The sequence below is a fragment of the Coloeus monedula genome, assembly GCF_965178545.1.
Source record: "Coloeus monedula genome assembly, chromosome: Z".
Classification (NCBI taxonomy): Eukaryota; Metazoa; Chordata; class Aves; order Passeriformes; family Corvidae; genus Coloeus; species Coloeus monedula.
This window is the reverse complement of record NC_138822.1, coordinates 52,430,797-52,453,573: the sequence shown is the minus strand read 5'-3', so window position 1 is coordinate 52,453,573 and position 22,777 is coordinate 52,430,797. Positions and strand designations below refer to the sequence as shown.

The following is a 22,777-nucleotide window of genomic DNA, read 5'->3' as shown; positions in this document are numbered from 1 at the left end:
GGCAGCACCAGTATATCAGAAAGCACAACGTCCTCACTTCTGCTGGGAACCATCCCATATGGCTGCCTGAGGTGCATGGCATGGTTTGTCTCACCAAGGGCTGAGCCAAATGACCAAAGTAAGACAATTTTCCCTTGCTGATGGAAGCTTCACAACAGATGTAGCTAAAGGAAAAGAGACACTGCTAATGTGGACACAAACATCTGTCCTTCCATCCTGCACTGATGAACAGCTCTGGCATCTGGGGAGGAGGAGGCCTGGGTGGGTCTCAGAATGGGCAAATGCTGATCTTTGTGAAAGAGAAGGCAACAGCCAGAGAGCAATACTGAGCCCATGAGTGTTGTGGGTGGTACTGGGGTTAAGAAGGATGTGCAGAGACCCTGATACAGCCTTCTGGGACTGGTCTGTAAAAGGAATAGGATCAGAAAGGGGAAGGTGCCCTGGTGGCAGTGCTGCCAGCCTGGTAGTGACTGGAGGGCTTGTGAGGCTGAGGTCAGGCTGGGGTAAAGTGTTTGCTGGCTGGGAAGGGCAGGAGAGCCCCACAGGTGGTACCCAGCTTCCTCCTGCACCACAGGCAGTGGATGGTGGAGGCAGGAAGCTGCATGAGCCTCACTTCCAGCTGCTTGTTATTCACTGTGGTCCTCTACCTTCCTCAGTCCCACTTGTCACTCCTCTTCATCTTTGGCATGACTGTAACAGTTCCTGTCTTTGACTGTCATTCCCTGTCCTGTTCTTTTCCTCACTCCGAACCTCTCCAAACTTTTGCTACATCTTTTTCCCTTCCCAGCTGTCCCACCCCAAAGTGTGCTGAGACCCACACTGGTGTATCCCTTGTTCTGGCCTCCACGCCCCACTCTCCGCTCTGCTGCCTGTCCACTCCTGCAAGGCCATGACTTACGGTCTCATGCTATGGGGGAATTGTGCTCTTATCCCCCTGCTTCCCACTGCCTCTCCACAGCTGCTGGCCCAGCAGGGAGGATGCAGCACTGCAGGTTGTCTTCCAGTGGTACCTCTCCTCCACACCCCACAACTGCACTGTCCCCCAGGTTGCAGGAGGTGACAGCCACTGCTGTGTTAAAAGGTGTGGTGGAAGCATGCTCCAGAGGCTGCACATTTTCCCCCTACAATTCCCCTTTTCCACTCTTTCGTCCACAAATAACTACTGAGCACCTGTATACTATTCACATTAAGTATAATCCTGTAAATAAATCCTTGTACCCATCCGCCTGTCTCAAAACCCTCTCAAAGCAAAGGGCAGCACGTTTGTATCCACGTGTGTGTTTGGCAGTGGGAGGCAGCAGCACCCTTGGAGCAAGGCTGCAAGGTCTGGAGCGGGGACACTGCCACCCTGCCTCCAGCGAGGGAAAAGCACCGCAGGGGGATCTCCACCTGTGCTGGGCGTACCGAGTTCCTCTTCCTTAGGAGCTAATGCAGTAGAACAGCCTCAACACAGCAAAGTACCCATGCGGCAAAGCAGGCTGGCCAGAAGTGAAGGTCAGCTATGCCAGAGCGAAGATGTGATGTAACTGGAAAACCTTCACTTACCGAGTGTACCCGCTCCTTCCCTGCTGTAGTTCTGAGAGCCCCAGGAGGCAGTGGAGCCTCTCTGCCTGCTGGGGCTTCCTGCTGGTAGCAGGGAATGGCCTTTAGTCCTTCACAACAGACAAGTGTCTCAGAGCTGCAGCTGTGCACACATCTGGATGTTTGGTTTCTGCGCCAAACTACGCTGTCCACAAACTAACAAGGGGCACAACTCCGTGCCAAGAAGGAAACCCAGCCTGAGCTAAGGGCAGGGAATGGAAACTCTCCCAACCCCCAGTGCCAGGGACTCGATGAAGGCAGTCACAAGTAAAACATGAGGCAGATGCATTTTCACTGTTTATCACACCACCTTATGCAAGACCCTTTCTTTGGCTGTGACCCAAACAAAAAAATGTACCAAAAAACCAACCCAGACCTCTAAGGCAGATCAGAAGTTACAGACAGATCACATCGATGCTCTACAAAGCTTTCTAGGGACTTCACTGTTTCCATGCTTTTTCCTACCCCTTTAACTGTCACAAAACATTGGAATGGTTGTATGTCTTTCTGTTTGCCCCTCCCCCAAACAGGCAGTCAGTCTGGCAGCCCTCACCAGAATCGAAGTGGGCACGCTCCACGCTGACAGCGCAGGAAAGGACAACGCAGGCTATGGAGCGCCATCAGCGATACGGGATCTGCCGTCTGCCAGCAAAACAGAGCACAGCACAGCACACACAGCACAGCACGGCACAGCTCACACAGCACAGCACAGCTCACACAGCACAGCTCACACAGCACAGCACACACAGCACAGCACAGCTCACACAGCACAGCACAGCTCACACAGCACAGCACAGCACACACAGCACAGCTCACACAGCACAGCACACACAGCACAGCACAGCTCACACAGCACAGCTCACACAGCACAGCACAGCTCACACAGCACACACAGCTCACACAGCACAGCTCACACAGCACACACAGCACACGCAGCACACACAGCTCAGCACACACAGCTCACACAGCTCAGCACAGCTCACACAGCACACACAGCTCACACAGCACACACAGCACACACAGCTCACACAGCTCACACAGCTCACACAGCACAGCACAGCACACACAGCTCACACAGCACACACAGCTCACACAGCACAGCACACACAGCACAGCACAGCACACACAGCACAGCACACACAGCACACACAGCTCACACAGCACAGCACACACAGCACAGCACAGCACACACAGCACACACAGCACACACAGCACACACAGCTCACACAGCTCACACAGCACACACAGCACACACAGCACACACAGCACACACAGCACAGCACAGCACACACAGCACACACAGCACACACAGCTCACACAGCACACACAGCACACACAGCTCACACAGCTCACACAGCTCACACAGCACACACAGCTCACACAGCACACACAGCTCACACAGCTCACACAGCTCACAAAGCACACACAGCTCACACAGCACACACAGCACACACAGCTCACACAGCTCACACAGCTCACACAGCACACACAGCTCACACAGCACACACAGCTCACACAGCTCACACAGCACACACAGCTCACACAGCACAGCTCACACAGCACACACAGCACACACAGCACACACAGCACACACAGCTCACACAGCTCAGCACAGCTCACACAGCTCACACAGCTCACACAGCTCACACAGCACACACAGCTCACACAGCACACACAGCACACACAGCTCACACAGCTCACACAGCTCACACAGCACACACAGCACACACAGCTCACACAGCACAGCTCACACAGCACACACAGCACACACAGCACACACAGCTCACACAGCACAGGCAGCACACGCAGCACACACAGCTCACACAGCACAGGCAGCACACGCAGCACACACAGCACACGCAGCACACACAGCACACGCAGCTCACACAGCACACGCAGCACACGCAGCTCACACAGCACAGGCAGCTTGGACCTGTCTGTGGTGGGGCACATCCTTCCCCTGTACCTGTACAATTAAAGCTCTCCTCGATCTTACCCGTTAACATTCCCTGTTCCCAGGCACTTGTTGCCCAACTAAGTTCTTTTCTAATGAATACTTATTTTGATCTGAATCACAGCTGGACTGAAATAGTATTATTGTTACTGGGCTTCTGAGGAAAATTACTGACCTGGATTGAGTCCAGGATGGAAACTGATGGAAGACTAAAGCCAAGCATCTCAACCCTGTGAACAGTTCCCACAGGAGGCCCTTTGAGGTCCCTTGGCCCCAGTGGCTGTGTCAGCACCTCCCTTGGAGCAGGATGTGCCTCGGTGCTTGTCAGCACCCACATGTCTGAGAACTCAAAGGAGCTTTGTCAGAAACTGACAGTGGGCCCAGCCTGGTACCCCCTCCCCGAGGCTCAGGCCTTTGCCCACGGAGAGATGCAGAGGACATCCAGCGTGTGTCTTTCACTGAACTCCAGGGGAGTCTGTAACAGGTGCTTTGTACACGCGCACACACACACACAGATATTTTAATATAAAGTCTGTGTCTGAAAACTGTACAAACTATACTTTATAGCAAGTGTAGCAGCAACGTTGCCATTTTAGATTCAAAATTAAGTTACTGTTGTAACAAAATTAAGTGTACTGTTATTATTTATTCCATAATAAGTCTTACGGAATCATTCTGTAAGAGTTAAATCAGTTAATGATTAGGTGCTGCCAAATCCTTTAGACACAAAGCACTGAGGAATTACATGGGTAGGTTTGGCAAGAGGTCCACTGAGAACCTTGTGACAGTGGGAGGGTCTCCCTTCCCCCTCTGCACCCTTACATTCTCAGTCCTCACCCTTTTGCATCCTGTCTCTGCTGTGTATCATTCCAGGCTGACTCCAATCCAGTTCTCCTTTTTGTGCTTTATCTGTGTGATACCAGAGTGAACTTTGCCATAGAACTTTGTCGTGCCTTCAGAGATTTATAATAAAATTTCTTCTGCTAATACCTTTGACAGTGATTTTGTACATGACCTTGACCACCCAGTCACAATACAGGTTTCACTGCACTCCAGAACTGTGCAAGTGCAGAGCACTAAGGCTCCTGCTCCTGGAAGGGGGGGGTCTTGTGGTGGTTTTTTTGTCGTTTTGTGGTTTTTTTTCCTCTCTCACATGCTAAAGGCAGTAACCCCCTATGAGATTCCCCTTCAAAGCTGATGGAGGCTGTAGTCACTGCAGCCCAAAGCACCGTGAAAAGAAATGTTTTGGAAATAACTCAAAAGTACTACCTTCACAAAGCTTATTCTGAGAAAGAAAAACACTTCCCCGCAAATAGGAATTAACAGACTACCAGAATACCTTCCTAGTAGCCAGTTCATGTTATTTCTAAACCTAAAAGGAAAGAAGAAAAAAAAAAAAAAAAAAGGGTCAGACTGGCCCCCAAACAACTAAGGATTTGAACAAGTTAATGTGACACCCAAGGATACTTTTAAATCCAAGCCAGCATATATTCAGTCTCTAAACAAACACGGGTAGCACTGGTTTGCGTCCCCTTCCAGGCAAGTGTGGCGGTGTCTGGAATTCAGGCAGTTTAAGAGACCAGCCTCAACCAATACAAAACACTGCACTGAGAAGAGCCTGTTGGAAATGCGTCTTGGTCTATGCAGCCTCCAATTCACCTACCTGTGAAGAGTGTAGGATTATGCACTTCATCACCTGCCAAAGCATTTGGTTTTAAAACGTTTATACAAACCACCCAGAATGTCTACACAAACTGATTCTGTGTTGGAAGATACAGTTAGAATGAAAGGCAGATGCGGAAATTTCTGGAACAAAACTGTCTGGAAAATACATTAAAACCAAAGAAAATCAACTGAACAACAGTCTTGAAAATGCTTTATTGAACCGTGTGTCTTATTGTAATGTGCAGATGTGTTTGAAAAACTACAGCTTGAAAAATTTTTGAAAGTCTTCAACAATCAATAAAAAAGTCCCTACTGGGGGTAACTCTCAGGATAACCAGAGGCTGCATGTAAAGATTTCTGTTGCAGAGACTAAAAAAAAAAAAAAAACCAAAAAACCAACCAAAGCTCGTGCTGCTCTACATGAAAACAATCAAGATTTGATGATTAAAAAAAAAAAAAGAGGAAGGAAGGAACTTAAACTTCAGTCAATGGGGTAGCTTTTTCCTGCTGTTATTTTGGATTAGCATACATGTCACAGTTCTGCTGAGAACACCACGTGGTGTCCAAGTCTGTATGTTTACTCTACAGTGCTGCTGAGATGAGAAGATACAGAGAAAGAGAGAGGCTGTGAGGTGAAAGATCTGGAAAGACATCATTATGATATAAGCCTAGTTTAAATTTTCATCAGAAGCTGTGTGCACTTTTGTTTTTATAATCTAACTTTACATTCAAAAAACCGACCAAAAAAAAAAAAAAAAAAGGGAAAAAAAAAGGGGAAAAAAAAAGAAAGAAAACCAAAATCAAGTCCGAACATACCCCTTCTGCCCTTGCTTTGGGGCTATTATAAATTTCTATGCACAAGAACACCATGCTCTTTTTTTTTTCCAAACCAGTAGGATTAACAGTATAGGCATGTAGGTGGCATGATTCAACTAAAAGGCTTTTTTCCAACTTTTTTTTATACTGGCGAAAATAACCAAAAGAAACAATAAATAAAAGGTGCTGAAGTTAGCATTAAGAATTTCTTGTAATATACTGACAATCTGGGAATCCAAATCCTCAAGCTCTCCTGATACTGTCAGGTCTCTGCACACTATGAAGCAAATACATAAATAACTCAAACTATGATTGAGGCTGTGAAAGGCTTTTTAAACTAAGACAATAGGATCCAGGTTAACTTTTTTTTTTTTTAGAAACACAGTGAATATATGAATTGTCTACACCTGAATAAAACATATTTAACAATTAAAAAATTTTAACAACCACAACAAAGGAAAACTTTAAACAAAAATGAACATCATTTGATTTTAGGGCACACAGAAGTCCCTTGCAGTAGCTTCCAGCAGTGGCCTTACTGTTGTGTGTCCTACAGATGCGTAAAATGAAGTTTAACTCCACATTGCGGTGACAGCTGAGAGGGCAACATAATGGTCACATACAGCAAAATGCCACACCCTGGTCACAACAATGTATCCCACTGCAGAGTTTTCATCCTGTGCAGGAACAGCACATGAAGATGTCATTCTGTCATATATTATTAAAAAGCTACTCTGTGGCCACAAACTGCTACTCAGCACTAACCTTTTTCATCATGTAACCTTTGAATAATGGGAAAGCTTTGTGTTTTATAGTTTTACTCCTTGTATTTAAGTTTTTAAATGACAAGGTCACTAAAACTCATGCACGCTGCAAAAAACGTCATGCAGTAGTTAAGGTAAACCATCCAAGCAGTTTTTATTCATTAATATTCATAAATACACACAGCAGCTTCATTAGAGATTTTTCATTTTTTTTTCCTCTTCAGTTTGAATGTGGAGTATTAGGAGAGCCTTTTGCATGTCAAGGTACAGGACACAGAGCCTTCTGCTCTGCACTGCAACCTACATTTACCTGCTAGAAGTAAAAATTAGTTAAGTGGAAATGATTATCATATATATCTTTTCTCTCTTTCTTTTGAATGTACACAATGTAACAAGAGTGACAGACCTGAAATTACAATCACCAAAACAAACCCAAGATAGTTGTTGTCCACTTTCATTGGCAAATACAGCACAGAGGACATTGTCTGCAAAGTGGGATGTCATCAAAGAGGAGGTGGAGGAGGCTCATTTCCTTTATTACTCTCTTTTAAATTTAGGTTTTCTAAAGCAACATCTAGAGGCATAATATCTACACAGCCCATAGCACCAAAATCTGCAATCTCCCCCCGCTCATCCTCATCTGAGGAGGAACTTTCTTCCTGCATCAAGGTGGACAGTAGAAGCTCCTGAACAAACAGGCTGCAGTCTGCCCGTTCACTCTCCATTGACTGACGCTCTGCTTCCGACATCTTCGGATCATTCAACCTGTGCAGCACCAAGGGAAGAGAAGACAGGAAGTTGCTGAAAGCCCATTTATTTCACTGATATACCACCGACAGGCTGAGATGTGCTCAGAAACTGCTCCTTCAGGAGAGTCCTGCCTGCCCTTCAACACGTCCAGCACCTCAGTACAACACGCATGCATTTAACAACCTACCCCTTCCTAGCTGCTGCAGCAGCATTCACAGTGGAGCCCAAAGCTAGAAGAACATCAAAAACTGTTCATGAGGTTTCCTGCTATTCACGAGTCTTTTAGGGAGGGCTGGTGCCATTTCCTGGACATGCAATTATATGCCTCCCTTGTTTCCACATCAACTTCTAAGTTCACACTGGCCAAAAAACACATCATTGCATGTATAAAGCGGGCGTATGGATTACTGAATGTAATTCCATTTCTCCTAGGGCACAACATGAATGCCCTGACAGCGGCAAGGAAATTGCTCACTCCAACTCTGAAAGTCATAGGCTGTGACTCTTGTGCGTACTTTGATTAAGGTTCTCAAGTGAGCTTCTAACTGAAAGATGTCACATGGCATTATTTTGAACTAGACAAAAAATCCATCCGACTCACATTCAGGCACAAAAGCTGTTAAAACTACCACACTCTTTCACAATACCAGACAAATGAAAGTATGCTTGTGGAGGGTGTGACAGAGAAGATGTGGAAAACATTTGTATTTCAGATCAGTAGTCCATGTTCTAGAACTGGAATGACACAGGAGGTGAAATCCTCTTTCAAATAACTCTGGGGTCTAAGTATAATTTCTAAACAAGGTAAGTATTCTGTTAATGAACGCCATCCTAGGCACGTGCCTGACTCCAAACACATAAGCTTCATCAAGCTCTGTATCTCTACTAGAACTAAGGTGAACAAAAATTATAAGAGGTAAATACAAGTAAATACACTGAACAAGTTACCTTGTCAGAAGGAACTGGGAATTCTGGATAGTCTGCTGACTGTTTTCTGTGTTAGATGTGTTGGTTGTTGTTGTAGATTGTGTCATAGTGGTGTTGACATTGATCGTGTTGGTGCGTCTGGTTGCATTGCGTGCAGTCTCCAGTTGCTGTCTTGCTGCCTGTGCATGTTGTCGTTCCAACTGCAGTTGCATCTGCAGCTGCTGTAACTGAGAAGCAGAAGGGCCAGAGGAGTTGAGCTGTCCTCCTGCAGAACGCCTCACACCTGATAGCTGGGATAAAAGCTCTGCCAGAGAAGAGAAAGCATCTATGACTTAAGATCTTAAATAAGCATTACACAGCAGAATAAATACACCCTGAATTCCATTTTTCTCAACTAACATCAAAACCCAACAATGCTCACAGAAGACTATGAAGAATAATGCCCATGAAGATTGAGACTAATTTATGCAGACTTAGTCCAAGTAACAAGTCAAAGTTTAATGCCTTGACAATGACAGGAGAGCCAATCTACACGTAATCCCTGGCAAAAGATGTCCTCTGCAGCAATTCTGAAACTTCAAGTCAAAATAGCCACTGACTAAGAAACTTCTTTATTTTGGCTTTGGATGGTGACTTTTTTTCCCTTTCAACAAGTGTTCCCTCAAAAAACAAACTACATCCTCCCAGTTAATCGCAGAGGGAAGCTGTGCTGCAGCAAAGAGAGAAATACTGTACCATTGCTTCAAACATTTACTAAAAGAAATTTATTTAAGAAAACATATTAAATCACTGCTTCACAAAATGCTTCAAAAGCATTTTGTATGAATTCTTATTTCTGCCACAAGCATGGAGACCTAGTGATTAAAACCTCCCTCTGTTTTTAAGTCTTCCAATTCAGAAGGATGGAATGCTCCTTGCAAGTTTTATTCACAAAGGTTTTTTAGAAATAAGTATTAGCAGCAAATTACTGCTCAGTGCATTACTGCAGAATCTCTTCTATGCCCTGTGCAGAAGGTACTTGTCACCTCAGACACCTGCCACAGTTGATGCAATGGCAGAGGAAGCAGGGGACAATCCTGCTCCTGCCCCTCTCCTCTGCATTACAAAGTTACTATATAGGTCACGACAATTTTTCTTCCATCGCATTAATGAAATGTAATTCTAAAGCAAGCTGTTTTTGAAGGAATAAAGCAAAATATGGACTACAGTGGCTGAGTAATTTTCACCAACACTGACAGTAGCACCAAAATTAAGTAAATTTTAATTACCAGAGAATGCCACAGGGAGGAAAAAAAAGTTAAGAAAAGTAACTGATGCTATAAACTTTAAACAGGAAAATTCCTGTGGTGTTTCCTATTTATTACTCCAGTAAAAAGGCAGGCACGATAAACTCACAGGCAAGATTAAGATATATTTATTCTCACTGTAAACTAAAGCTTAGAGTACAGGGAAGCAGGTGTGAACTCAAGACAGTCCTGGAACAAGGCAGACACCAAGCTCAGTGTGCTCTAAATGCAGAAACACAGCTTCCACCAAAAGAGAATAGATGCAGAAGAATGACATTTTATCCCACATTTAATGCTGCTAAGTGGGAAGGTCCTGAGAGGCTGAAAACAAACTTCAGCAGTCACTTCACATTGTAACTGAGCTGAAGTAGCTGTCCTGGGAAAAGAAAGAGGATGTCTTGCACTGGAAGCTTCACGAACATCCTCCCTCTTTGAACAAACTCACCTGTGACCTCACTGAACTTGTTTCCTTCTCTTGATGGGCTACTTCTTCACAGCTAATTTAATGAGTTACATCAAGTCACACCAGGCCAGCAGAGCACCAGAGGCAGCAGAAGGCGGGCAAAGGGGACCATGATTAAGGAAGGCAGTGGATCCACAGCTCCCCTTTTCGGGACAATGCCTCATTAAGACAGCTGCTGGCTACCTGCCCCTGAAGAAGTTACAGCCTGATAGTAGCAAGCTCCAGTTTGAACACTGTGTCTCCTTTGCATTTTAAGCAAAGGTGGATTTGTGGCAGACATTCTGAGGTTTCCCTGTAACATTCTGGTATGGTGGAAGACCATAACATTAACATGTTTAGATTTCCCCATAGGCAAAGCTATATTTGTTCTCAGAATTGTCTTCACTCTCTAGTTTTTCTTCCTCGTAAAAAAAAAGTTATTTTCACATGAAAGCTAAAAATAGAACAAACAAGTCATTTCTGGGAATCCTAAAGACACAGCCTAATTACTTTCTGATGTTGACAGTAAGAACACCCTTCCCCTCTTCACCTGTGCTGTGGGATGCTGTGCCTGTAGTGCAGCTTCACAGCGACGTAGAGCAGGGTAACTACTGTCATTTTGCATTTTCCTTCCCCTGTGGAAGGAGGACAGTGGGGTAAAATTTGTGGTTACAGCTCTTACCAGCTATAGGATCCATGGCTTCTCTATTGCTTGGAGAATACGAACTCTGAGAAGACGAAAGCCCACCAGGGGAACTGGTAGTAAAGTGCATGTTTGATCTACGAGCACGGGGGCCTCCCAAACCGCGGCCTGGGTGGAACATCCTACGTACATGCCGAACACCACTGGATTCATCGTAGTCAAGAAGTTAAGAAAACAGAACTGTTTGGCATTGAGTCTTAAATAACCATTAAAGGACATTTGATGGGTGAAACATGCAGGTGTACTGTTCTTGATTCATGAAGTAATGACCTAACTTTTGAAGCAGAGCTAAGGTACACTGTGGCTATGCTGTAGGTCAGACTTACTGATCTGGTAACTTTTTTTTTTTTTTTTAATGAAAACCCACACAAATGCATTTTCAGCCAAGCTTACTACTGAGACAGGGATTTCAATTCTCCCTTCCCACTTCTTACATTAAGCATCAAAAATAATAAAAAAGTTAACTACAATTCCTACCAGAATAATTACTGAATTCCTTTTGACTTCTGTACTTCATGCTTTTATCCAAGAAATTTCATCACTTCAGTCTTTAGGAAACTGCAGGTTTCTGGAGTATTCAGCACATCCATCACACCCCTTTGTTTCACCTTTTTTCTTACAGCGAAAGAAATATCACTAATTCAAGTTATGACAATGATGCTTTTCATTTTCCCTTTTCCCCACTTCCCCCTATCAGATGCTTGTATTTTGTGTCACACTTTTATAGGTTCTCATATAAATTTTGAGGTAATCAACAAATTATTTAAAGATTATTTTTGTCATAAAGTTGTTAACATGCATTCCTCCAAGACAGTCCAGACAAGGCTTCTTCTTAAAAATCACTAGTATGACTTACTTGTGAAAAATGAAATAGCATAGGCTTTACTGTTTTATTTTAGTGTTACTAGAATTCAGCTTAGATCTCCATCTCCCATTTTTAAATTTTTATAATAGTATGGTTACCACTCATATGGTACCAATTTCTGTGCAAGGGTAGTGTCCAATGCACTTTTCATAAATCACAGTTATGAGGCAGAGCCTCATGATGTCACAGAGGTCAAGAACTTAAGACTGAAAGGAATGACTTGACTTCTCATGGGAAGAGGGAGCTTCTGGCCAGTACAAGATGACTTTACAGAACGTTTGCTTCTTTCAAAACTGTTGGTTATGCTACAGAGTAAAACTTACCATCTAGGGTGCAAGAGGAAAACCTCACCGGCACAGAACACGCTTTGCTTAGTACAGAGTGTCTTGCACCTCTGGATGTGCCAATTTTGGATGCTACTGGAGATGAGTTGCTAAATTAGATGGACTATAGAATCTATGTAGTTTGGCAAGCTTTTAATAATTAAACATGTTAGAACACGATATTATCCGAGGATTTTTCAAGCACAGGACTCTAGGGTAACTCTCCCAACTGCAGCTTTTAAAGTGGTTTGAGATAAAAGTCGTTCTTCAAATACCAGCTAAGCATGCACTTGAGTCCTACTAGCTGTGCTAAAGTAAGAAAAGACTCTGCAAACCTTACCTTGTGACAAACATTTAAACTGAATAGTCATGTGAGAACTACTTGCATGATTAACACTGAAAAGATGTATTTAATGAATTTTCAGGTATTTTCCTGCTAAAGAAAGAAACTGGGTTTTAAAGAGCTGTCCACAGACTGTAGGAATAAATGACACACCTTGCAATAGCTGCACAAGGTTTGTAGTAAGAAACACATGCAGTGTTTTGGGACAACTTTAGGAAAGAACAAAAACCAAAATTAACCAAATATGTCTAATTAATAGCTGGTGGATAAGACCACCCCTCAGAACTGTAGCAGATCCAACAGTAAATGTTTACCTCAAACTGCAAAATAAATTTTCACTCTAGAAAGTACAAGCCAAGAGCCTCCTCTATCTCCTTTTTGTACATGAAAGCAATTACAGGGCCTGGAGAGTTGTTCTGTACAGCTTCAACTTCATATTCAGCAATATAATTGTATATCAGAGAGCAGCTTTCTAACAGCTTCCTGTTACAGTCCGATGGTTCTTATTTCCTACACTGCCAGACCCTGAGTGAAAAAGGGCATATTTGCTTCCTTTTTTCCTGCTTTAGACTTGCCTCTTGCTAGATATGATGTAGAGACCAATATCAAACAGACACTTCAAGATACTTCTTACCAGGTTTTAGAAATTTGACAACACTGGACACCAACACAATAGAGTACAAGTAGAAAATTCTACATGTGTTATCTTTAATCATGGGCATTGTATTCCCAAAATATATCCATTTTGGGATGACTGATACTGAAACCTTACTCTGTATTTCAAAAAAAAGGTTGTCTTTTCTAGCTCAAACATTCCCTAATTTAAAGTCATCTAGCGGCATCTCTGGTACTAGGGGGGAGAAAATGCAGCTGTAGCCTGAATTCTAATCAATTATCTCGTGTATTTCAGTAGGAAATTAATTTTACTCTGTAGCTGGAAAAATTTAAACTTCCTGCCTTAACAGAGCAGTTAAGTCAATGTTGGAAGCCCACAGTTTGAACTCTGGTACACTGCTATGTAGTTATGTAATTCTTGCTAGAAAAAAGCCTAATTAGGCAGGTGCTATGAAAATCTCACAGTTGGTACAATGAGCAGAACTAAGACGATACAAGAGAAACTGCTCAAACTACATCAGCCATCAAGCAAAATTTCAGAGCTGTCCAAAAGCCAGGAAAGATCTGGTGGTCTGGAAGTCACTCTCCCCTCATCAATCTTATCCCACCTCCTCCAGAAAGGGAGGACAGCATGACTCCTGGCCACTGGGGATGCCTGTGATCAAGCTCTCATAACCAGAGCCACAGTATTCAGCACCCTGCTCCTCCTGAGTGCTGAGAGCTCTACTCCTGTCTATGAGAGAGCAAAGTACAGGCAACTGCCTTCGTCTGACTTTGCACTGATTTTTGCCTCAGTTTTTTCATCATTCACCTTTCACAGTTTAAATCTACATCCAAACTCCTTTACACTGATCCAATTATTGCACAGTAATTAACCTGCACATTTAGTCAGTCCTGACCCTAAACCATGTTAATACTGACAAACTTAAATGCAATCAAACACAATCATAACTCAAGTGGAGCCATCACCTCAAATGCTGTTTCCCTTCTATTAGTGTAATCAATTCTGTTTGATAGGGCTTGGATTTTTTTTTAAATTCAACTGCTTGAGCTTACATTATTCCTTTTTCCTTTTTAAAAATCCCTGAACAAAAAAGCCACTATCAAACTTATAATGCAGTCTTTTTTTCTGTCTATTTAAATGGGACAAAATGGAATAATCTAGAGATTCCTTACTGTAGGGATGCTACATAGCTTGCATGTCATTAAATAAAGCCCAAACCAAAAGATATTTTATCAGTTAATTCTAGGGAGGAAAAAAAAATTTCAAAGAAGGAGACAAATATTCCTATAACAAGGATGAAAAAACCCAACAGTTCCAGCTCTTCAGCCATCAAGCACAGATAAATGTCCGTAACTGGCTGCTAAGGTAACTGAAGGACAAGATCTTATTTCCCAGAAAATCTGAAGGTTTTCTGAGCTGTATTACAAAATGTCAGTAACACAACAAGATTACGTTATTAAAAGATTGTGTTGAAAGTAGTTAAGCAAGTTTACAATTCAAGCAGCTATGCTTGAATCATCTAAGTCATAAATATATACAAGCACTGAATCTTGATACATATAAAACAGCACCAAGAGTAATGATGAGGCCGGATAAAACACAATGCAAGTAGAAAAAACCTCTATCAAAATTCTGTAAATGTTTCTGCTGTTAGAGCACAAAACACTCTCAAGTATTGTTGGGGTCTCCTCCCCTGCCATGGAGCCCTGGGAGAGGGGCCCTGAGGGCACAGGCACGGGGTTTCCCTGCCCCTGCTCAGCCTTGTTCCCATGGGTTGGTTTGTGTTCCCTGCGCGGGCAGAAGGACCCTTGGTCCAGTGACTGGAACAGTTCCTGGGCAGAGCCCCGGCCATGCGGCTGGAGAAATAAACATCTCTGAAACAGCTATCAAGAATCTGTCTGTCCATATGTATTTCCTTTCCACGGGACTCCTGGTTTGATATATGCGTGTTACAGTATTCCCACTGCAACATAATGGTAGAGAATTGTGAGCAGAACGATCCCCGATCCCTAAGCGACTGATTTGTGTGAGTAAACCCTGGGAACTTTGGATTCCTCTTCTTGGTTTTGTTTTGCTATTCCATATCTAAACTATAGAGGAACCGTGGGAAGACTCTTGGCTTTCAGAGCCGCATATGGACATTTATCTTAAACTTAAAATGATTCTTGAACAACGATTTGTAAATTTTAGCGTGATTCAAGCTCAAAAAGAACTGAAACACTTCCTGGCATGGTTGTTTAAGAACATTTTCTATGTTTCTTGGGATTTAATTATTACCAAGGGCTTTTGGAAAACTGTTTGGACACAGTTAATACTGGAGTCAAAATATATGCCAATGGAAGAATATTTTCGTGAATATTATTTAGTTACCGAGACTGTTGAGCAATGTCAGCTGTGTCTTGGCGAAGGGAAGCCTGGCTCAGGGACCGTGCGGCCCAGGCCACGTGCACCGAGCGCTCTGCGAGCAGCAGCGAGGCAGTTCCCGCGTGCGGGCGGAGCCAAGCGAGCCGCAGTGTCGGTGGCGGAGCGAGGCGCGGCGGGAGCGGCGGGACCCGGTGGTGCCCTCATGGCCCCGCGCAGAGCGTGGTGGGGCAAGCCCCGTGAACACCCGACTGAGAGGGGCGGTGCGTGGGCAGCGGCTGGCGGCGATGGCGGTGGAGCGGAGCCGCGCCCAGCCGAGACGCGCGCTGGAGCAGGGCACGGGGGGGGTCATCGCTCGGGGGCCCGGCCGAGACGTGGGTGCAGCGCCTGGCAGCGGCAGCGAAGCTGCGACCAGAGGAGGCGACGCACGGAGAACTGAGCGGCGCGGCCCGGCCCACGCAGCCCCGAACGTGACCCCGGGAAGAGCGCGCAGGCACCAGCAGCCCCGACAATTCCAACACGGGAGCGACCGAAAGAGAGAGCAAAGACGCAGCGAGACAGAAAACAGCAGCCACTCGGAAAAAGGAAAAGATCATAGTAACTAAGATCTTAGGGACAGTAAAATGGTATAATGTTAAGCAAAATTATGGTTTTATAACAAGGTGTGACAACCAGCAAGACATATTCGTGCATACAACTGCTATTAAAAAGAATAACCCTGAAAAATGCATCCCAAGCTTGGGAGATGGAGAGGTGGTGGAATTCAAAATTGTGCTAGGGAGAAAAGGGTTACAAGCATCGCAGGTCACTGGGCCTGATGGTGTTCCTGTAAAAGGCAGTATATATGCAAAAAATCGTAGTCATGTTAGACAATATCTCCATTGTAAATCCCCCCCTACAGTCTCCCTTTCCTAATCCCACCTTTCCCTTTTACCCTATGTCCTATTACCCCCAGTGTATTCCTAATCCGTTTTTTCGTCCATGGTTTCCCTCACAAAACCATACCTTTGCCAATTGTTTCCCCAAAAATCCCTTTCCAATGCCGAGTGGGGGATGAAAAGGGGGAGGGAAGAAGTTAAACCCTCTCCTGCCTCAGTTTCCCCACAAAGCATGCTCAGAGAGTTCTGTCTCCTTTCTGTCAGCCCTAAGATGTTCCACAGAATCTGTTTGGACATTTAAAGACACAGGAGGGTGGCTTGTTTTGTTTTGAAACTGTTCTTGTTATGCTTATCCAGTTGTTTTCATTCTCCTTTTATTAAAATAAAACGGGTGAGGTGTTGGGGTCCCTCCCCTGCCATGTAGCCCTGGCAGAGGGGCCCTGAGGGCACAGACACGGGGTTTCCCTGCCCCTGCTCAGCCTCGTTCCCATGGGTTGGTTTGTGTTCCCTGCGCGGGCAGAAGGACCCTCGGTCCCGTGACTGGAACAGTTCCTGGGCAGAGCCCCGGCCATGCGGCTGGAGAAATAAACATCTCTGAAACAGCTATCAAGAATCTGTCTGTCCATATATATTTCCTTTCCACGGGACTCCTGGTTTGGTATATGCATGTTGCAGTATCCCCACTGCAACAAAGTATACCTACAAGTCTGTGCACAGTCTGATAACCACACTTTTTTAAACTAGCAGATGAACCTTCTTATTTTTGACATACATAACTTCAGCAACCTAAGTTCCAGGAAATCCAGAATATGATCCTTTGACTATAAAAATCAAACCAAGTCACCATGACTACTAGGTGAAACAGTCTAGCCCCTTTGCTTCAAATTGGAAAGGATATTAAATCTCTAGGAGCTCTGTGTTCCAGTGTAAGATGAGCTGCAAAGTCATCTGTTACGTGATTCGGATCCCCTCCAGGTAATGCTGCACATATTGGACAAATCTGAAATGACAAAGCAAGGAAAAAACCCAACTTTATAAATATTACAAGAAATAGAACTTGTATCGAATCAGTCATTAGACACTGGCTCTTATGCTCTAAAATCACATTTTGGCATTCACAAACACCTGAATATCAACATACTCAAAAAACTCAGAAAAATTACTGAAGTGCAGACATTAATTTGGCCACCTTTTACTTTATGAATTTCAGAATACTATGAAAACCAGAGCTAGGATTCTCAAATTCAATTTGCAATGTCTTGAAAATTAGTATTTGCATGCCAGTTCTGCCCCAGTCAGTCAAGTCTAATCATACAGGAATGTTATTTGCCTCCTTGACATTCATCGCAGCAAAGGAATCAGAATGAAACTGCCCCTATTTGCTAAGTATCAAGCTGAGACCACACCACCCAGGAAGTGCAGACTTGGCAGAGAAGGCGTAATCTCCATACCCCTCCACAACAGTATTTTGAGAGAAGGTACTGAGGTCTCTCTTTGATTTTGCTTGGTTCCCTTCCCCCCCGCCCCCCCCCCACCGCTTCATGGTTTTTGGTTGTTTTTTAAACCAAAATACAGTTAACTAAGCAGGCAAACATTACCACTACTATTGCCATAATTATGACTTGTTCTTTCAATGACTCTACAAATGGCATCTTCCATTTTTATTTCATTTTTCATGTGTATACTTAAGCTGATGAATGTAGATGTCAAAAGACCACAAGCATTAAGAACACTTGTATATGCTTTATTTAAAGCATGAAACACTTGTATAAACACACATCTGTTAGACTCCCATGGAGGTGAGAACAAGGTCTTGAAGTTTACTATAAAATCTCAGCTGCTTTTGACAGGAGCTGCTGCATCTAATTCCACTTTAATTTTAGTGATCAGTTCTGAAAAGAAAACCAGGCATTTTAAAAGCTTTTTGCTACAACTCCTTCCCTTGTATTTTTAATGTTCAGCATTTCTCTCCACAGATTTTTCACCTCTACAGAAGCCAAACAAGTGCACTACAGGGTACATCTTATTACAGCATAATATAACAAATACTCAGCTATGCCAACATATCATATAGCTATCCTGTAGGGATATAGGAATGGATGTGTATTGGACAGATGGTTCTGAATTCCCTAAACTTCATTACAGCTGCTTAATCTTCTAACAGAAGAGTACACAACACTTTAAAAGCAATTTTTTTTTTATTTAAGCTACTCTGAGGAAGCAGAAACCCAATGTAGGAAGAACAACCCACTCCTGGAAAGCAGGAAAGCATCAGAAAATTCTTTGTTAACATGACAAAGGTGTAATGAACTGCCCATATTTGTGAATATACTCAATCCTCAGAAAAATACCAGCTAAGAAAAGGTTATAATGAATAGTGAGCAAGAAGGAACTGAAGTACCCCAACCCAAATTCAAAGTATCAACTAAACTTTCAAGAACTATTGACTAAGGAAAGTTATTCCAGCACTGTTATACATGAACAGCAATTTAGTTAAGCATAAGCTCTGACAGAATCACAAACAACAAAGACTGCTGGATCACTTATTAAGCATGACACAGCTAAAAATCATTATTAATTATAACATGCATGAACAATTGGTGCAGATGAAAGGCAAATGTTGTCAGAATTTTCTCTTAAATTTATGAGCATTTGTATTAGGAAACCACCATGCAACCCTGAACGATGACTCTAAAGGCCTAAGTCAATCCCACTCATACAACACCTGCCAGTTTCCAGAACTGTGCATGTATTATCACTACTTCCCTATTTACATACAAAGTAACCACCTTAAGTGACAGTACTTCTGTAACCTCAACAAGAGTCACTGGGACGAACAGGGACACTGAGACTGTCTCAGATTGTAAATTTCATTACTGCAGAAAAAGCTCTTCCCAGTTTTATCCTCTAAGTATCAACAACCTAGTGCTTACAATTAATGTACCAAGAGGCCTAGTTACTGTCTTCCCAAAAGTGAGAAAGCTTTTGCAGTGCAATATAATAGCAGAAAATTTGAATCTTTGTTCTGAAACAAGACTGAAGAGATGGTATTTGATGAAGTCTCCTAAATATTTTTTCATTTACAATGCTAGCAAGACTTCTAATTGAACACTAAATTTCATCTGGGCCAGTTCAACTAACCTGAACCCCCAACACCAACAAAAACAATCATCATACTGATTCCCAGACTCCTCTGCCTTACAACTCTAACCACTGTCCCTGGACATTATATGGGTGAAGAAATACTGGTTCTTTAGAAGAGGAAGGGGGCTCTTTCAACAGGAAGGGTGGCTTGCTCTTTAAGTGAGAGAGCAGCTGGGGTGCATTAAAAGTGCTGTCTGGATGGAAGATGACCTGATGGAGACCTTACAAGTTGGAATTAAAAAGAGAACAGGCAAAGGTGATGTTGTAGGGGTTGTCTACTACAGGCCACCTGACCAGGAGGAAGAAACAGATCAGGCCCTCTAGAGACACAAAGCAGCTGCCTCACACTTGCAGGACCTGATCCTCATGGAGGTCTTCAACCACCCCAGAATCTGTTGGAAGGACAACAGAGTGTGACTGCAATCCAGGAGGCTCCTGGAGTGCACTCGGGGTTTCTCCAAGTGATAAAGGAATACACAAGGAAAGGTGCTAGATGGGACTTCATAATTACCAACAAGGAGGGTATCAGTCAGGATGTGAAGGTCAAAGAAAGCCTTGGCTGCAGTGACCTTGACATGGTGCAGTTCGAGATCCTGAGGGCAGGGAAGAAGATGAAAAACAAGCTCAAGACCCTGGACCTCAGCAAAGCATACTCTGGCCTCAAAATAACTGCTTGGAGGAGTCCCATGGTGTAAGAACCTGGAGAGTAAAGGGGCCCCGAGAAAGCCTATTAATATTGAAAGACCACTCCCCTCCAAACTCAAGAGTTCTCCATCCCAATGAACATGAAGTCACGCAAAAATGCCAGGAGGCCTACATAAATGATCAAGACACTTTCGGACAAACTCAAACACAAAAAACCCCCCCATACAGAGGTTACCCTCCTAGGGTAGCCCTGGAGGGATACATAAGCATTATCTGAGCATCACAGGGCAATGTAAGCAAAGCTAAAGCCTAAATGGAACTGTGTCAGGCAACTAGTGTCCAAGGTAACAAGAAGGGCTTCTAGAAGTGCATAGAAAATGAAAAGATAACCAGGGAAAATGCAAGCCCATTGCTCAAAAGATGTGAGGCCTACTTACACAGGACACAGAAGAAGCTGAAGTACCAAATGCCTCCTTAGCTAGTCTTTACTGGCAAGACTGGTCTTTTGCCACTCCAGGCCCCACAGAGCAGGGAGAAAGTCTGGAGCAGTGAAGACATTCCCCTGCTGGAAGAGGATTACTCTGCAGAATACTTATGTGAAGTGGAATACTTAAATCCACAGGCTGTGATGGTGTGATGCACCAAGAGGTGCTGAGGGAGCTGGCAGATGCCATTGTGAGGCTCCCTCCTCTCAATCTTTGTACAATAATGGTGACTGCGTGAGATGCCTGAGGACTGGAGTAAAGCAAATTTCACTCCCATCTTAAAGACAGGCAAGTAAGAGGAGGACCTAGGGAACTACAGGCTGGTCATCTTGCTTTGATCCCTGGGAAAGTGAGGAAGCTATTGTTAACCACTTTCAGGCACATGAAAAGACAAGAAAATAATCAATAGTAGTCAGCACTGGCTTCACAAAGGGGAAGGCATGCTTGATAAACTTCAATGCTGAAGTGTCTGGCCTGGTAGATGAATGAAGAGTAGGGGAAATTTCCTACCTGGACCTCAAGTAAGACCACTGACACTGCCTCTCACAGGATTCTCAAAGAGAAGTTGTTGATGCTCAGGCTGGATAAGTAGAGAGTGTGTCTCAACAGCTGGGCTCAGACGGTGGTGATTAGTGGGAATTCTGCTGATTACACAAAACTATGAGGAGTGGCTGATACACCAGGGAGCTGTGTGGCCCTTTGGAGAGACCTTAAAAAACTGAGGAAATGGGACAACAGGAACCTTATGAAGGGGAAGTACAAAGTCCTGCACCTGGGCAGGCACAACCCCAGGAACCAGCACACACTGGAGGCCAGTCATATGGAACACAGCTTTGCAGCAAAGGACCTGGGGTCCAGGTGGGCCACAAGACAGCAGTGTGCTCTTGTGGCAAAGAAAGCCAGTGGTGTTCTGGGCTCCACTGAAGAGAGCTGCCAGCAGGTCAAGGGTTGTGACCCTTCGCCTTTATCCAGCACCAATGCCCAGTTCCCAGCTCCGCATGTATGAGAGACATGCACGCACTGAAAAGAGCTCAGTAAGAGGACACAAAGATGATTTCAGGAATGGAGGAAAGGCTGACAAAGATGGAACTCTTCAGCCTGGAGAACGGCAGGCTAATGGGGGATGTATCTTATGAATGTCCATGAATACCTAAAGGGAACTTGAAAGGATGATGGAGCCATGCAGCAACAGGATGAGAGACCATGGGCACAAATTCAAACATAGGAGCTTCCTCAAACATTAGGAAACACTGAAACATTTTTCACTGTGAGGATCACCAAGCACTGGCACAAGTTAACTAGAGAATTAACTGTGGAGTCACTATTAGTGGAGTCACTATTAAAGAACTGTCTGGACATGGTCCTGAGCAACCAGCTGTATGTGACCCTGCTCAAGATAACCTCCAGAGATCCCTTTCAACCTCATTCAGTCTGTGATTGCTGCCTGCAGATATGTAACATTGTTGTACTTACCAGTGCCTATAAGTGAGAAAAATCAGAAGAAAGTAAACTTCTTATCTGCATCACTCTGAATATAAAAATGGCAAAATTTAACAGACGAAAAATTTTTTTGGCTTATTCCTTGAAAAACTGGGAATGTAAGTTCCCTTACATCCCTAAAAATACATGTCTAAAACAAAATACATCTTTGGAAGGAGATACTCCAATGACTACAAGCTCAGTAAACATAAATAATTGTTGGAAGCCTGTAACTACGAACATTTAGAATCCATAGTATTTTCCCTTCACTATCTCAGTAAGGGTACAGTACCCAAACAATTTTATGTGCATGCATACTAAGCATTTATCACAAAAGCCAGATTCAAAACTTAGCACAAACAGTAACAATCATATTCAAAAAATATTGCCTTTTATCATTGTTTGGAACAATGATACAGCAGTGTTGCAGACTGATGCATAAAAAGGAAAATTTTGTGGGATTTTTTTTTACACATTTAACTCTTTCAGGATTCACCAGAGTAGCAGGTGTCAAGAATCACAAATTTAGGCTTTATGTGCAGAGTTCTGGAAGTCACAACTGCAAACAAGCTTTAAAAACCCAGGATCTATGGACACTCCGCGTCAGGAACATATCGCTGACATCAAGTGGTCCAAATCAGAATTGCAATACAAAGCCCCCCAAAAAAATAAAGTCATCCAAATGCAGAACTTTCAGTGGTTGACGCTGTGTGTAAAAGTTGCAAAGTTTAAGAAAAACTCAGAGAG

The 22,777-nt window shown here is 43.7% G+C and overlaps 1 protein-coding gene across 2 annotated transcripts in view; it reads right to left on the bottom strand.

The window, feature by feature from the left end:
* Positions 1-6,367: 6,367 nt before the first annotated feature.
* The window catches only part of KCMF1 (potassium channel modulatory factor 1), a 47,459-nt gene continuing 31,049 nt past the window's right edge, over positions 6,368-22,777 (bottom strand). For both annotated transcript variants that reach the window (XM_082301081.1, XM_082301082.1), the window contains 4 exons: positions 17,176-17,277; positions 10,868-11,042; positions 8,479-8,761; positions 6,368-7,545 (listed from right to left, as the gene is read on the bottom strand). In XM_082301081.1, the coding sequence (XP_082157207.1) occupies positions 7,284-7,545; positions 8,479-8,761; positions 10,868-11,042; positions 17,176-17,277 (822 nt within the window). In that variant the 3' untranslated portion in view covers positions 6,368-7,283. The remainder of the gene's footprint in view (positions 7,546-8,478; positions 8,762-10,867; positions 11,043-17,175; positions 17,278-22,777) is intronic.